Source organism: Carya illinoinensis, chromosome 9, assembly GCF_018687715.1.
Source record: "Carya illinoinensis cultivar Pawnee chromosome 9, C.illinoinensisPawnee_v1, whole genome shotgun sequence".
Lineage (NCBI taxonomy): Eukaryota > Viridiplantae > Streptophyta > Magnoliopsida > Fagales > Juglandaceae > Carya > Carya illinoinensis.
The window spans coordinates 25,582,505-25,599,236 of NC_056760.1; the positions used below are offsets into that span (position 1 = coordinate 25,582,505).

At 31.9% G+C, this 16,732-nt stretch overlaps 1 protein-coding gene across 2 annotated transcripts; it reads left to right on the forward strand.

The window, feature by feature from the left end:
• The first annotated feature begins 8,580 nt into the window (after nt 1-8,580).
• LOC122277492 lies at nt 8,581-15,787 on the forward strand. 2 transcript variants are annotated; one of them, XM_043087480.1, is made up of 6 exons: nt 8,581-9,290; nt 12,561-12,610; nt 12,814-12,891; nt 13,779-14,385; nt 15,064-15,587; nt 15,671-15,787. In XM_043087480.1, the coding sequence occupies exons 1-6, from the start codon at nt 9,135-9,137 to the stop codon at nt 15,774-15,776; spliced, it is 1,521 nt and encodes a 506-aa protein (XP_042943414.1). In that variant the 5' UTR covers nt 8,581-9,134; the 3' UTR covers nt 15,777-15,787. The 2 variants fall into 2 exon arrangements, with proteins under 2 accessions (XP_042943414.1, XP_042943415.1); XM_043087481.1 differs by lacking the exon at nt 12,561-12,610 and having other exon boundaries at nt 9,152-9,290.
• Nucleotides 15,788-16,732: the final 945 nt, after the last annotated feature.

Genomic DNA, 16,732 nt, shown 5'->3' on the forward strand with positions numbered 1-16,732 from the left:
TTTACCAAAACCCCGAAGGGAGAGAGCCAAAGATTTGGCTTTTTGCAAGTATTCCTCCAGCAAGGATGTGCCTTTGGTGAGTGTTTGCAATACACCTTTCATTTGTTGGATTCGATCCCTTGTACGACTTCCACATAAGGTTTCCAACACATCCCATGCTTCATGGGAAGATTCACCATTGATGACCTGAGAAAACAGTGCATCAAACAATGAGCTGTTGAGCCAGTGTATGTTGATCAATCTGTAGCCATCTGGCTGCAGTAGGGTTGGCTCTCAACGTGCCATCATCACCCGAAATAGTTGAAGGTGGGCAGGGGATTTGTTGGTTGACATACCTGAGAAGGCCGCCATTTCCACGCAACATAGGAAGGACTTGTGCTTTCCATAGTAAATAGCTTGTGAAGGCTATTTTGATAGTGATATCAGGTAGGCTAGTTTTGTCAGGGGAAAACTCCATGGATTCAGGGGTTTCCGCAAGCGGGACAGAAGCAACAGAGGAAGAAGACATAATCGAATCCTCTATGGTGGGCTTGATAACATGCAGAAAATATTGTCCTCATGTTGTGCAGGGCTTTGTATTGATTCAAATAAAGTACATTACAGCTAAGGTACCAACTATCACTAATGCCATACAAGAAAGCCATATTTACATATTATGCTAAATTCATGCAAGGATAGTGATGTTTGTCTCTTCAGGAAGCTGGTGTTGTGTTCATTTTTTTTGTCATACCTTCATTATTATGTCCTTCATTTTTCAATCCGAGTTTTATTTTCCGACCTACATTTTTTCTGTCTGAGCTTCATTTTTATAGGCTTTACCTTAATTTTTTCATCCTAGGTTCATTTTCTGTCTGAACTTCATTTCTTCGTGTTCCCATTATTTTTTCTTACAATCTTATTTTTCTGTCGTTCTTTTTCCATCCGAGTTCCATTTTCTGTCATTCCTTATTTTTTTGTTCTCCCATCACTTTTCCGTGCCAGCAATGTTTGCCCTATGGGGTCTGAGTACTGTTTCGTGTTGTTTTGAAAACGTCACTACTTTTTTATTTTTCTCTAAATTTCAAATAATTTTTATAGAGAAATCGGGGACGTGAACATACCCGTCGTATTAGTTTGTAAGAGAAGTCACGACATGTAAATATAACGAAATTTCGAGAGAAGAAATTAAAAATTAAAAATTAAATATCATATAAATAAATAAATAAATAAATAAAAACAAATGAGTAATTTTAAGGCAGTGCTACCCCACAGCTGAGCTTCCGCTGGGGCTTCTACTAGTACTTTTTGTTTTTTTATATATATATATTTTTTAACATATTTTAAAAAAAATAAAAAAATTTAAAATATTATTAAAAATTATTTACTTAATCATTAAATTAAAAAAATAAAAATAAAAATTACTACAGTAAAAACCAGCGACAAAAACCATTGATAAAATAAGTATTTTCAGTGATTTTATAATCGAGTTAAAAGTCAATGCGTGGGCTCCAAGACTACGAGGAAAGCAGCTACACTACTTATAAAGAATTTTTGTTATAAACAATCTTGAATTGTATAACCATATTTATCTAGTCATTAAATGCATAGTGCATAGTATTAGCATAGTACTAGCATAGTGAGTTGGCCGACATATGCATAGTGTATAGTGCTAGCATAGTACTAGCATAGTGAGTTGGCCGACATATGCATAGTGTATAGTGCTAGTATAGTAAGCAAGCATAATCCCCTTTGTACGCCTATATATATCGTTGAATTTTTTAAGAAATTCATAAATTTCATAACCTTTCTGAGCGCTATCTCTTTCTCTCTCCTTTTAAAAGTTTTATAATACGTTATGTCTCTCTCTCTTTTCTATGATTTCATAACACGTTATCAGCACGAAAGTTCTGACGATTTTGAAGCTATTAGTCCTCTACTTCAACTAAGTTTTTCAATATATTTTTATATTCCTGATTTATATATGTAAAAAATGTCAAATCTTACAAAATTGGAATTCGTTGCTCTTGACATTTCTGGAAAAAATTATTTATCTTAGATCCTTGATGCTGAGATCCATATGGATGCGATGAACCTGTGAGATACAATTAAAGAAGGAAATCAAGGGTCCCTGCAGGACCGTGCTAAGGCAATGATTTTCCTTCGGCACCATCTTCATGAAGAATTAAAAACTGAGTATTTAACGGTAAAAGATCCACTTATTTTGTGGAATGATTTAAGGGAGAGATATGAACACCAGAAAACTGTAATCCTCCCAAAAGCTCGTCATGATTGGATGCACCTGAGGTTGCAAGATTTCAAGAGTGTTAGTGAGTATAACTCTGCACTCTTTAAAATTAGCTTGCTATTGAAATTATGTGGTGAAAAAGTCACTGATGATGACTTGTTAGAGAAGACATATACTACTTTTCATGCCTTGAATGTGCTCCTGCAGCAGCAGTATCGAGAGCGAAAGTTCAAAAAATATTCTGAACTTATATCTTGTCTTCTATTAGCTGAGCAAAATAATGAGTTTTTGTTAAGAAATCACCAGTCACGTCCTACTGGTTCTATATCATTCCCTGAAGTGAATGGTACTAGATTTACATCATTCCCAGAAGCGAATGGTGTATATTTTCAAAGAAAACGAGGGCGTGGACGTGGTAGGAAAAACTATGGAAGTGGAGGTCCTAGAAGTGACCACACTAAAAGGGACAATAATAGATATACACCGTACCACCAGAAGTGGTTCAACTCAGAGAAGAGCAAAGGTCCTCAAAACAAATTTTTAAAGAAAGATGAAGATGGATGCCATAGATGTGGTATGACTGGACATTGGGCTCGTATCTGTCGTACAGATAAGCACTTGGTTGACTTATACCAATCTTCTATAAAAGAAAAAATAAAGAAATTTGAAACAAATTTTACTGAACCATCATATGTTTTAGATTCTATAGATGGAGAAGATATTACAAGCCTTGATGTTTCTGATTTCTTTGAGGATTCTAGTAGTAGAGTTAATCATGAAAGTGTTCCTTTTTAATTAATGTATTTCCTTTATCTTATTATAAAATATTTTTATATTCTGCAATGTTTTGTAGTAATGAAACTTTTATTTATTCTTTTATACTTGTTATAAATTATTGATGATATGATTTATCTGAAAATGGAAATGGAGCATCCCTGAAAGATCGCCCTAAATCAATAATTTTATTGAGTATCTCATATGAGTGATACTTGTACCAAAAGCTCATTATGATTTATGCACCTGAAGTTGCATAATTGAAATTGTGGAAAGAATATATATTTGAATGAACGTCTTGAATGTGCTCCTGAAGTAGCAATATCGAGTATGCTCCTGAAGTAGCAATATGAAATGCAAACGTTCATAATATATTTTAAATTTGTATCAGGTCTTTCAGTGACTGAGCAAAATAATGAGCTTTTGATAAGAATCATTATTCATATCTTACTAGATCTATATCATTCCCTGAAGTGAATGATAATGAATTTATATAATTCTATTTCCTGAAGTGAAAAGAATGATGTGTTTCATTCAAAAAAACTAAGAGATTGGACGTGATAATGAATATCTTTTCGGGCTAGAAGCTCGTATTGGAAAAGCTGTAAGCTTTCTCTTTGAGATGATATTATACAAATTATTGAATCAAATATTATGATGCATTAAAAGGTGATATGATTCAAAATATTTATATCTTTTCATGGTTATCTTGATCATCCAAAATCAATTACGATAAGTCGAATGATTTTCATATGGACGTCCATAAAAGAACCAGAAGATTCTTTTACTATAAAGTTTTACCACCAGAAGTGGAAAGAAAAATTTGCTTGAAGCAAATAAGATGAAATTATTCGATGTTATCTTGATTATCATATGTGAACCAGAAGTTCAGATGATAATTAAATTTTGGATACAATAAGATAAAAATGTCTCATATTCTAGCTGATAAAATCCCAGCGAGGATTGAAGTCCCTGTAGGACAATTAAGAAATTCAGCAGTCTAAAGACATGTATAAAGGCATGTGAAACTTATCGATATAAAAGATAGAGTATCTCAAAAGAGAAAGGCACAAATAATTTGGTACTCCTAAAAAGGCCATTCCCACAAAACAAGCAATAAAATCCATCCAAATTCTCTGTATAAAATTCTCCTATATAAACTCTTGAAGAGGTTTTTCATGAAAATGTCTTCCCTTGAAGAGGGACAGGTACCTGAAAATAACGAGATCTCGTTACATTTCATGAATAATGGAAAAATTATGGATAGAAATAAAATTGTTGTCGACAATGTATTTCCATATGAGATGGCAATTGACATTATCAGAAGTAATGATGAAAGTGAATCAAGACTCGTCGAAGAATACGACGTAAAATATTGGCCAAATTTGAAAGAAACAATTCCTGCAGAATTGATTCACTAGTAAAATATGATGCATCGGGACTTATAGTTCAAACACCTAAAGAGGTGATGCTTGTTGAATGTCAGTGGGTATTTATGGAAAGGAAATAAAAATGTGATATATAAATCACGAGTCAGTTTCTCAATTCCTGCAGAATTGATATCACTAAGTAAAATATGATAAATATGGACTTGAAGTCCAAACACCTAAAGAGGTGATTTTTGTTAAATATCAGTGGATATTTATATACATGATATAAAAAGTCTGAAACTTTTAATATGAAAATGTGATATAGAAATTACAAGTTAGTTTCTCAAAGAAACAATATTGATATGATTTTAAAGTGGTTAAAATCATATTGAGATTTTTATTAGCTTGAAAGTTACCGAGAGTTTGGATATGCATGATTAACTGCATATTTATATGGATCATTGGATCATGATATATATATATATAAATCCCTGAAGGATAGAAAATGTCTGAAACTTCTAATATGAATACATCTGGAAATATGTATTCTATCAAGTTTCAAAGATCTTTATATGATCTAAAGCAATCCAAACGCAAATGGAAACAAGCTATTATTGCAGTTTATATATATGATTTAAATGTCATTGAGGCTCCATAAGAGCTCATAAAAACTGCACATATTTGAAATATAAATCTGAAACCCTTGCGGCTTCAATGGGAAGATGGATGATGTTATTAGTCATGAAATACCATCTTTTAATACAATTAGTATTTCAGATTCATATTATGGGGTTGATATGAAGTGTGCATTATTAAAGAAGAAATAAAAAAGAGCAAACTGAACATCTACCAAAAGATAGAAACACAAATATATTTGTGAAATATTATTTTATTATCTTGAAGCAAGAATTACAGAAATTTGAGACACTTTGCCTCATTCTTCAAACGCTCTTGTTCTTCAAAAATTTGCATGGCATCCCTATCTAAAGGGGTGGGCAATCGAAAAGAAGATTTAAGCAAGGATTTTAAATTCCTATTCTCTTGCTTTATTGATTCTATCTTCATGTTGGATTTCAGAAGAAGTCGCTGAAGTATAGCAATATTCTCGTAGAGATTGTCAACTCCACAAGTTCTAGATTGCAGTCGCTGAGAAAATGCGACAATGGATGATGAGTATCGGGTACCGAGACTCACAAGCTCATAGATAGCTTCATTATCTGACCTATGAGTCAGATCATTATATTGCATAATAGCACCTGTGGTAGAAGCAGGTACAGCTAATGAACGAGGTGCAGAGTACCTCATATATTGGCCATGAGAAGATCGTTGAGCCATTGTAGGATAAGAATGCAGAAAGAGATTGCAGAGTAAAAATGTAGTATGATTACAGAAAATTGAAGAAGATGAGATGCGAATGAAGATGAGCTGAATATCTCTTTTATAGAGAAAATTATGATACAGCATCTCTCGTGAAGCAAGAGAAAAGAGATGAAATATAGCTTCATAGCTCTGCGGCGCCTGACAGCACGCCTGACAGCTACGGCGCCTGACACCTACAGGGGAGTTGAAAATCCGCGGTACTTGTCTGATCTTAAAATGCTGACCACCGTTTTTATTAAAAAATGAGGTTAGCGGTTTAATGTTGATGAATTCTCCACTAACTATGTTATTTACAAGAACTCCAGAAGAGTACAACTCCAGAAGAGTAGTGATGAGCAGAAAGATCCAGTTGTGATTATTTTATCAACATGCATCAAGTCCACAGTTAGTTGGATGTACAGATGCGAGTTATCTTTCAGATACACATAAAAAGATCATTGCAATTCATGAGAAGAAAGTTGAAATTGATATCAAGAAGGTACGGTCAAGTAAAAATCTGGCAGATTTATTCACTAAAGCATTACCAACTACAACATTTAAGAAGATTATGCAGAACATTGAAATGCGGAAGTTTGAAAACCTGTTATCATGCACTACCAACTGCAACATTTAAGAAGATTATGCAGAACATTGAAATGCGGAGGTTTGAAGACCTGTTATCATGCACTTTTCAGGGGAAGTAATGTCTTGAAGACTTGTGCTGATTGTACTCTTTTTCCTTCGCTAAGGTTTTATCCCACTAGGTTTTCCTTTGCAAGGTTTTAATGAGGCAATCCTAAAACACTCGGCGATACACATGAATATTGTACTCCTTTTCCTTCGCCATTGGTTTTTTCCCACAGGATTTTTCCTTGGCAAGGTTTTAACGAGGCATATTCTTTAAATATGGTCATCCAAAGGGGAAGTGTTATAAACTATCTTGAATTGTATGACCACATTTATCTAGTCGTCAAATGTATAGTGTATAGTGCTAGCATAGTACCAGCATAGTGAGTTGGCCGACATATGTATAGTGCATAGTGCTAGCATAGTACTAGCATAGTGAGTTGGCCGACATATGCATAGTGCATAGTGCATAGTACTAGCATAGTGAGCAAGTATAGTCCCCTTTGTACGCCTATATATATCGTTGAATTTTTTAAGAAATTCATAAGTTTCATAACCTTTCTGAACTCTATTTCTTTCTCTCACCTTTTAAAAGTTTTATAATACGTTATGACTCTCTCTCTTTTATATGATTTCATAACAATTTTAAATTTTTTTATACTTTTTTAAATATTTTTTTAATATCCTTACTTATTAATAAAAAAATTTTAAAAATATATACTTTTATTAATAATAACTTCTTTGATCATGAAGTAAAATAAATAAATAAATATAAAAAGAATAGTAAATAAATAGTACGAAGGGTTGTAATCCTATAATGTTTCATATAAATAGCCGAAAGATATATTTTTTTATAAAAACTTTATGTCTAGTCATTTTTATATACTTTTTATGTACTCTATTAATATAATTAGTTAAGTATTAAAAAAATTAATACAGCTTATTATACCAGTAAAATATACAAAAAATATATAAAAATTACTATATATAACATTACTCTTTTATTTATCTTAAGTGAAAGGATATTTATCCTTACATAATACAATAACCTTTTGATTTCATCTCATCTAATTTATTTATTATAATTTTTTAAAAATTTCTATATAAAATAGAATAAATATTTCAATCTTTTTAAAATTTTTAAATAAAAAATATTAAAAATAATATATTAAAAATATTTTATTCAACTTTTAACTTTCATATTATCTTAATTCATGATTTAAACCTAATTAAATAAATCGTTAATAAGATTTAACTCGTTCGATAAAAATATAAATTGTTAAAGTGATTCAAATTCTAACAGTGAATCATCGAAGGTTGCGTTGAAGTATTAATATATTATCCACAAAGCAAACGAAATATTCTAAAAACCAACAACGTCCACGTTTCAAAAAAACAAAACAAGAAGGTTTAAAAAGTAAAGAATATTATTTAATATTATAAAATTCTTTCTTTTATAAGAACCACTAATGGTGCATATAATTTAAGAAGAAAAATAGTTTAGTTAAAGAAATTTTATAAAAGTAAATTAATAAATTGACGTGATTTAATTAGAATTGTAAAAAAAAAATTGATAAATTAAAAAAATTGATTGAACCGAACCGAACTGGTGTATTTGATCACATTCAGAACTAATCTGATTCAGTTCTAATTTTGATATTTAGAATACCAATTTGAATCAAACTGGTCTAGTAGATATATGTACAAAATTAATATAACATTTGATATAATATAAAACTATCTTATAAATTATAATATAATATTTAATTATGATGTAATATAAATTAATCTTATAATTTTTAATATAACATTTAAATTTTGATATAATATAAAAATTTTAATTTTATACCATAATCACTTGCTTAAGTTTTATTAAAGTGTGATTTTATTTATATGTAAAATTAAAAAAATAAAACTAGACTTGACCAAAATGTATATTGTAGTCAATCAATTTTTTACCGATTTAAAAATTTTTAAAATTAATTTATACGAGATTGGTTCTAAAAATATATTTAAAATTGAATTGATCTATATTAGTTAAAACCTAGATTTTATATGATATATTAGATAGTAAGAGTAATTTTATTATATATTAATTTATAAATTTATTTTTAAAAAATGTTTCAAAATTCTCATTTAAGAAAAAATGGGATTGGTTTAGAGATAATAGCATGGAGAAATTAGACAATCATCTAATGTGGCGACATTTTTGTCAGTTCGCAAAAGATGTTGTGGGAATAAAGCAGACGCAGAAAGCTTTATAGAGAGAGAGAGAGAGGCATAGAAAATTAGCAAACCGGAGAACAGAACACAACAAACCACCTCTGTTTTTCTCTGTCCTTCTATCTTCATAGTTCAAACTCTCCTTTTAAAGCAGAATAGAATCCGTCAAACCCCTTTGTCTCCCCGCTTTCTATTTTTATAAGATGAAAGCTAAAAGAGATTAGAAATGAGTTTTTATTTTTAAATATCAATCCCTTGTTACGACCATCTCTCAACAATTTAATTTTAATAAATAAAACCATCGAAACCATCATCTTCCTCCTCTTCCACAAACCGCCATCCCCTCCCATCCCTAAATCCGACTTTTTCCGATACCCAAAAGGCAAACTATTGTAGGGTTTTTTTTTTTTTTTTTTTTTTTGGGGGTATCATAAGCTTATGATCAAGGGCAGCGTTCGCTAAAGTGAGCCGGGTGCGGAGAGAAAGGAGGAGAAGAAAAGAGACGGTGGTCGGGGGCGATTGAATTTGATTAGTGGCCGTAGACGTGGAGGGTGGTGATGATGACGGGGACGGATGTGGTAGGGAGGTGGGGTACATGGGAGGAGCTCCTTCTCGGCGGTGCAGTTCTCCGGCACGGGACCCGAGACTGGGACGTCGTCTCCGCGGAGCTCCGAACCCGACTCGTTTGTTCATATCCTTTCTTCACCCCAGAGGTAATTACAAAAAATTTAAATAGTCTTAAAGGCCTGTCGTCTTATCTTTATTTTCTCTTTTCTTTATGTTCGACTTTTTTAAAAAGCTTTGAGAGGCAGTTTGCATTTCATTTTGTTACATTTAATTTTATTACTATAATTTTTAAAAATTTTATATAAAATAATTTCAGTAATTAAGTGATTTCAGATATATTATAAATAGTAAAAAAAAAACTAAAAAATAATAAAAAATAATAAAAAATATGTAAAAAATAATAAATAATAATAAAATATTTTTTTAAAAAATAATATTTATAATTGTAAGTAAATAAGTATTGTCTAATTATTTTAAAAATAAATATAATATTCGCATTAAAAAAATTAATTTTTTAATAATAAATTTTATTCTTTTTTAAAATAATTATATACATTTACTTACTTAACAACTATATAAAATATTACCCTCCACAAAATAATCTAATCCTCAGACTAATCCTTAATCTTTTATACTCCCAGTATTTGATTTTATTACTGGTGGGTCCCTAAAACCCGACAGCTGGGCCCAATGCTCCACCATATTGTTTTTGTGATGGAACGTATTCCATGTTGTTAAGGCGTTAAAGGTCGAAATCACCCTCTTCTATTTTTTTTCTAATCAAAATCACCCTCTTCTATTAGGGGAGTGGTGGGGGCAAATATTAAGGTTACGTTTTTACCATCACAAAATTCTACAAATTTTTTAAAATTTTTATAATTTATTTTCAAACATTAATAAATACAAAATAATTTTATAAAATTATTATTTACATACAAAAATCAATATAAATTTTACAAGTTTAAAAAAAATGCAATTTTAACAAATTTCAAAATAAAAATAATATTAAAAAAATTAACTTTATAATATTTTTATTTCACTTTTTCTCTCTCTTTTCAAAAACCTAATTAAAATATTTCTTTCAAATTATTTCACTACTATTCATAAAATCATAAATACCCAATTCCAAGTGTCCAATTTTGTCCTAAATGGTGCTGAAATGGCATTAATGGGAAAAAAACATAATGCATAAGGGCCTATGTGTAGTAGAGTCCTTTGTAAAAAAGTGAGATCATTAAAAAATAAAAAAATTGTTTACACTTTTTTGTGGTAAGATCGACTTTTTATTTACTTCCAATGGGTACAAATCATTACTAAAAAGCAAAGCAAACCCATAAGTTGGTTTTTGTGATAATGCAATAAGAAAATGTTGTTAACTTGTCATCCTTTGGTAAAGCTAGGGCTGTAAGTGTGATCAGTTGGTCTCGGTCCCAACATGTAGAAAAATTCAGTAATCGGTCCAATCCGAGGATGTGATTTTTTGGACCAAACCGAGACTAACCGAATGTATATATTTTTTATATATATTTAAATATTTGTTTGTATTTATGTATAATATATTATTTTATATAATAATTGTATAAGTTAATTATATAATTTTCATCCCCAATATCACTATTGATCATATAAAATGTTAAATATTATATATGCTATCAATTAAGTAATATATCATATGATAAATCGTGTTATTATGTGTAGATACATATTCTACTATCTACACCTAATTAAAGTAATTATGTAATTTTTTTTTTAAGATACCTAAGTTGCAAGTAAGCATGAAGAATATAATATATATACAATGAAATTATTTAATATTCATTAACTATATATAAAATGTTAATATGCTATTAATTAATTAATACTCTACTATTTACTCATAATTAAAGTAATTAGGTCATTTTTTTTAAGATACCTAATTTGCATATTAGCATGGAGAATATATGGATAATGAAATTAATTAATATTCATTAACCATGTATAAAATGTTAAAATTTTAGTATAGACCATTATGAATACTAGGTTACTAAGTTAGTAACTATTAACATCATAAATTGATAAATATAATTATAATTAATTATTTTTTTAATGAGATAGTTACATAATCCACATTAAAGATTACCTATAAAAAAAGTAATCCAAGAGCTCACTTAATTTTAATTTTATTAATTTAATTAATTATCTATCAAAAAAAGAAAATAGAGAAAAAAATGTTCACCAACCAAACCGATAGTTAACAGTCCGGTCCGGTCTATAGGGGTAATCGGTCCGGCAAAAATGATGGACTGAAATTTTCTGTTGGTAACACCCCCCCTCCCCAACCAAACTAGACCGATTACACCCTTAGGTAAAGCAAAGGTTACCTTTTGTTATATAAACACAGCAATAGAATGCTGACTTGGACTTTATGGTGCAGAATCTGTATAATGCACCATTAATAGCTCTCACACTATAGAGTTGAAGGGGAGAGAAGTAAAAGAAACAAGCAAAGAGGAGAACAAGGAACTAGCACATAATTACATTAATATTATTTAGGGTATTCATAAGTTAGCCTTGAATATTATTCTGATATTATTTCCAAAATGCCCCATAGATAAATCGTAAGTTTCAATTTATCAGTGAATTCGGGAACTGGATTTACATGACAACAGATTTTTCTGTGTGTGTGTGTGTGTGTGAGAGAGAGAGAGAGAGAGAGAAGCAAAAAAGAATCTTAAGAATTTGCAAATAAATACATTTGATACCAGTCACACCCCGTGCAATGCACAAGAAACTATTAATTTATTTATAATTATGTAGAGTTCTCTAAATATGACTTCTTCCATTGCTAAGTATAAAAAGCTACATAGAGAAGAGAAAAGACAGTTTTAGAGTAAAAAATACGAAGCATTCCACACTTTAAAATTCAAAATTATCTAGCATTATTTGATTTAACCTTTTAAATTCTTTTAAACTTGAATGACCAAATTTATGGTGATTTGATAGAGGTTTGGATAAAGTGGTTCAACAGCAGCAAAGCTCCTTAGACTATTAATCGATGTAATTAAGGGTATTCAAAAGTTAGCACAGTTAAATATAATCCGGTAATTCTTGCCATGTGGTATTAAGTTCAACTCTCTAGAGGCCATAATTAGACTTCCATTCCCATCTTAAATGTATTTCATTTAAAATGAACCCGCTTAGCATAATTAAGTAATGTTTTTGTATGTATGTATTTGTCATAATTAAGTAATGCAGTTGTAGATAAAATATCATCTGTTTGTTAGAATATCCAATTGTTGTTACTCTTACCTTCCTGCTATGAGTCTTTGGATTAAAAAGGTTCATCAGTCTGCAAAATGTGAAGAAATTATCTGACCAGATTTTCAATTTAATTCGTTTATACATCCAATATAGTAAAAATAGTATCTTGTTTGCAGGTATGTAAGTCCAAATTTGAGGACTTGCAACAGCGTTATTATGGATGCACGTAAGTTTACTTTGATGTAACTAAAATTGACTCTTGTCTCATGCGTCCTTAAGAAAAACGAATTTTAACATGCTCGGTTTCATTTATCATTCCTCTGCCCTTTTTTAACTATTCAAGCTTTGTTTTTGCATAGGTATGTTTATCTATATTTTTAATTAGGACAGTTATTTTTTTTTTAAGTTCATTTTTTATTTCCTCCTTAGGGCCTGGTTTGATGAGCTACGGAAGAAGCGCATGGCTGAGTTGAGGCGAGCTCTAGAGCTATCTGAAGGCTCAATTGGGTTAGTTATCATATTAATACATAACCGTTCTATCTATCCTCCTCCAGAAAAAACATATATTAACAGGTGGCATGATCCCCTGCTCTTTCCTTTTTTGTAACTCTGCTGATTTAGTCATTTCAATCTCAAAACTTCTGTTGGAAGATTTTAAGCACTTAAGATGGGAACAATTAAGATTTATAGACTTCTAGAGCATGGATTCTCAACTAGATTCAAAGGGACATACTGCAGTAATGTAGTGCTAACCAACTGGTTTGAATTGAAAGTTGAAGAAGGATGAATCATAACTTCTAAAGCATGGATGGATTAGAAATTAGGGGTCAGAGGAGCATGAAAAAAATTATATAATTGAATTTTGAGATTTTCTAGTTGACCTTGAGCTAAAAATATGAGAGGGAAAGAAATCATATTGCCAGTTTCTTCCTTAGTGCATGTTTGGGATTGTTGTATATAATAGAACTTTCAATAGTAGAGCTTTGTTAAAAAGTTCTACCAGCTAAAAGTTGTTTACTGCTTCGTAAACATACCTCTAAAATGCTTTTAAAGTTGTTATGGTGGTTATCAGCATTCTCCTCGACAGGTGATTTTCAACAAATGTTTTAATTTGGTGATTTTTAAAAAAGTGGGTTTTCATCTTTTTATAGTGCTTAAAGCACTTCTTTATAAATTTATTAAACATAACATTTTTCTTCAAAAGAGCCGATCAAAAAAAAAAAAATTCTTTAGAAGAGTTTTTAGACCTTTAAAAATACTTTTTAAGCTCCGAAACTCAAAGCCAAATGGATACTTCAAAACTCTATCTTGATTTTGTCTGGGGTTTTTCAGTATGCAGTCTATAGTTTGAAGTCTGCATTTCTGTTATGATTTGTATAATCTGCATGTTTTAGGTCCCTGGAATCAAAACTCGAGTCTCTCAAGGCAGAGAAAGGAGATGACTGCCATGCTGGCTATCACTCCAGCCAGACAGAATCACTTGTTCCTTTCCAAGAGAGAGTTGAATCTTCTGGTAAAGAGATGTCCAAGGATGGACTATCTGCAGGTAGTTTCACAGAGGAAATCCAATTAAATTGGTCAGCTGAATGTCGGATTCCTGTAGTAGTGTCAGCTGAAGAGATGGAGACTAAGCCAGAAACTTCACAGCCTTCTGAGCGGGAGAAAATATCAAGCACTGAGAAGCTGACAGAGACATTATATGGGGGACGAGGAGGAAGTTTAAGAAAGAGGAGGGGGAAAAGAAAGAGAAAGGATTGCAGTAGAGATGTCAAAGAAGGTAGTGTTGGAGAGAGTGACTTTTTGGGTTCAGTGGATGTTTTAACCTCCTTATGGTGTAAAGAAAAAGCAACTTGCAACCGTGGTGAGGTTGCTGAATCTTCTGGTGCTGGTGATTTTAACAAAAGTTTGAGCAAGGATGGAAATGATGATCTGGTGGGTATTTATAATTCTCTTTTGGAGGATAAAAATGCCTGTGTATTCCTTCGACGACTTGATAGCCAGGTATGGACAAATATTCCAGGATTTGTCACTTTCTTTCTGTAATTTGTGCTTGACTATGCTTTCTTTCTGTAATTTGTGCTTGACTATGATTGCTGATTTTTTATTCTTTTTGGGCAAAAGGTTGAGAGTGAGCAACCTAGCCCTCCCCCCCCCCCCCCCCCCCCAAGGGGGTTGTTATGATTACCATATTATAATTTATGAGCACCCTATCAGTTGGGGCACCTTGCAGGAGGGCCTTATAAATAGTCCTCAAACTTGAGGGCTTAGTGATCAGACGAGCCTCACGCTGTAGTAACTTTTCCAACTTGATTTAAACACATGATCTCTAACGTACCAAATCACATATGTCTAGGAGTGGACTTTCCCTAAGCCAAGCTGCCAAAGTCTCATGACTAATTCTTCTGATGTGCACCAATGATTTGCTCCGAGTTTCTTAGTAGCTACTTTACTCAACGATTCTTAAGCTTGGCTAATGGTAACTGTTTACTTTAAGATGATACACAGAGGTACAGAGTTCAGGGTTCAATCCCTGCACCACCATTTTGATTCATTACATTTTCTCTTTAGGAATCAAACAACTTTTAGATGATATAGATACTTATGATTTCTATTTCCGAGAAATGCGCGCACACATACATAGAAGCAGCTCATTTTGTTATTTATTCTATTCCATTACAGAAGAGAGGAAGATACAAGAAAATGATCCGGCAGCACACAGATTTTAACACAATAAAATCAAGAATTGCTAGCCACTGCATCACATCTGCTTCAGAACTCTTCCGAGACCTACTGCTGCTCAGTAACAACTCATTGGTGTTTTACTCCAAGAACACTAGGGAATATAAATCAGCTCTACTCCTCAGAGACATCATCACCCAAAAATTGCAGCAGCATTTCAAGTATTCTCACCGCACGGCTACCCCTCCCAATCTCTCAGTGAAAACCCTGACGCCTACCCGTCCTGTCAAACCACGAAGTGTTCGCCCTGGTAATTGCAAGGCATCGGGAAAAGTAGCTGATGCAGGGAATGCTGTTACAAGGACCTCAAATGAAGGTAAAAAACCAAGTAATGATGATTCTACCGAAGTAGAATCCTTGGCTGTGACAAATAAACGCTTTGGTCGGCCAAGAAAAGGGGGACGAGGAAGTGGAAATCAACGACCTGTTGTTCCCATGAAGGGAAGGAAGAGGATTCGAATGAGGTAAATGCCCTAATGGCCCTGCCTTTTTCGTTGAACCAGGTTTTAATCCCAGGCTCTTGATTCAGTAAAGTTGCTCTTTTCAGGACCTTTTGGTGTACAAAAGTTTACTTCTTCCTATTAAGATCTCTGTTGATAAAACACTGCAAGAATGCATCTTATACTCACACCACTTCCAAAAAAGAATCATAGTTTTTTAACTATGTAGTTAGTGCCAGCATCACTAATCAACTGTAGCCTAAGCCTATGAACTCAAAGTCGCTAAATATTGTTGGTAACCAAAGAAATTTATGGAAATTCGAGCGAGTGAACAAGTCATTGGCTAAAAGCAGATTTGAATTAGTAAAAGGAGTCTGCTCATCTCATTGCTCCACAAGACTAGGGCATCGGACTGGAGGATTTTCTCTTTAAATTATCTTGAGGTGTATTTGAGGAAAACTCCTAATCGGGCCTGTATATCTCTAGGATTAGTTGAAACACTATTCCTGGACATCCAGTGTCAATAAATAAATAAATAAATAAAATAGTATAAATAAATAAATAAATAAATAAATAGTAGAAAGGATAAACAATTGGCAGGGCAACATGTAAACACCTGGAAAAGAATATGCTTCTTTTTAATTGTCACCTTATGATATATAAGTAGGGGAATTATCAGTTCGGTTTAGTCTAAACGATTTAAGTCGGTTTTGGAACTGTGACAATCGAAACCGACTGGTTCACCACGGGAATCAAAACTTTCAGTTGGATTTTTTTTGGTTCGGTTTTACAGGGATATTCAGTTTTGGGCTTTTTTTTTTTAATTACTGGACTAACTGGTTTTTCTAACTCAAATGAATAATTTTTTTTTAGCCCAAATATGAATTCCAGAGCCCAACACACTTTTTTAGCTTAAAATTCCATGTATATAACCAAAGAAATGCTAAAAACAATTAGTCAGATTATACTAATTAGTTTAATTAAAACACGTAGATAATAATGCATTATAAAACCTATTAAAACAATGAACATAACAACATTTGTAAGGGCTACAAGCCTAAAACATGCATACATGTTACAACTAAATAAAGGCTAAAAACAATTAGTCAACATAAACAAAATCTAAAAAGAAAATTACACTAAAACAATAGCAAGTTAATTACTTAATA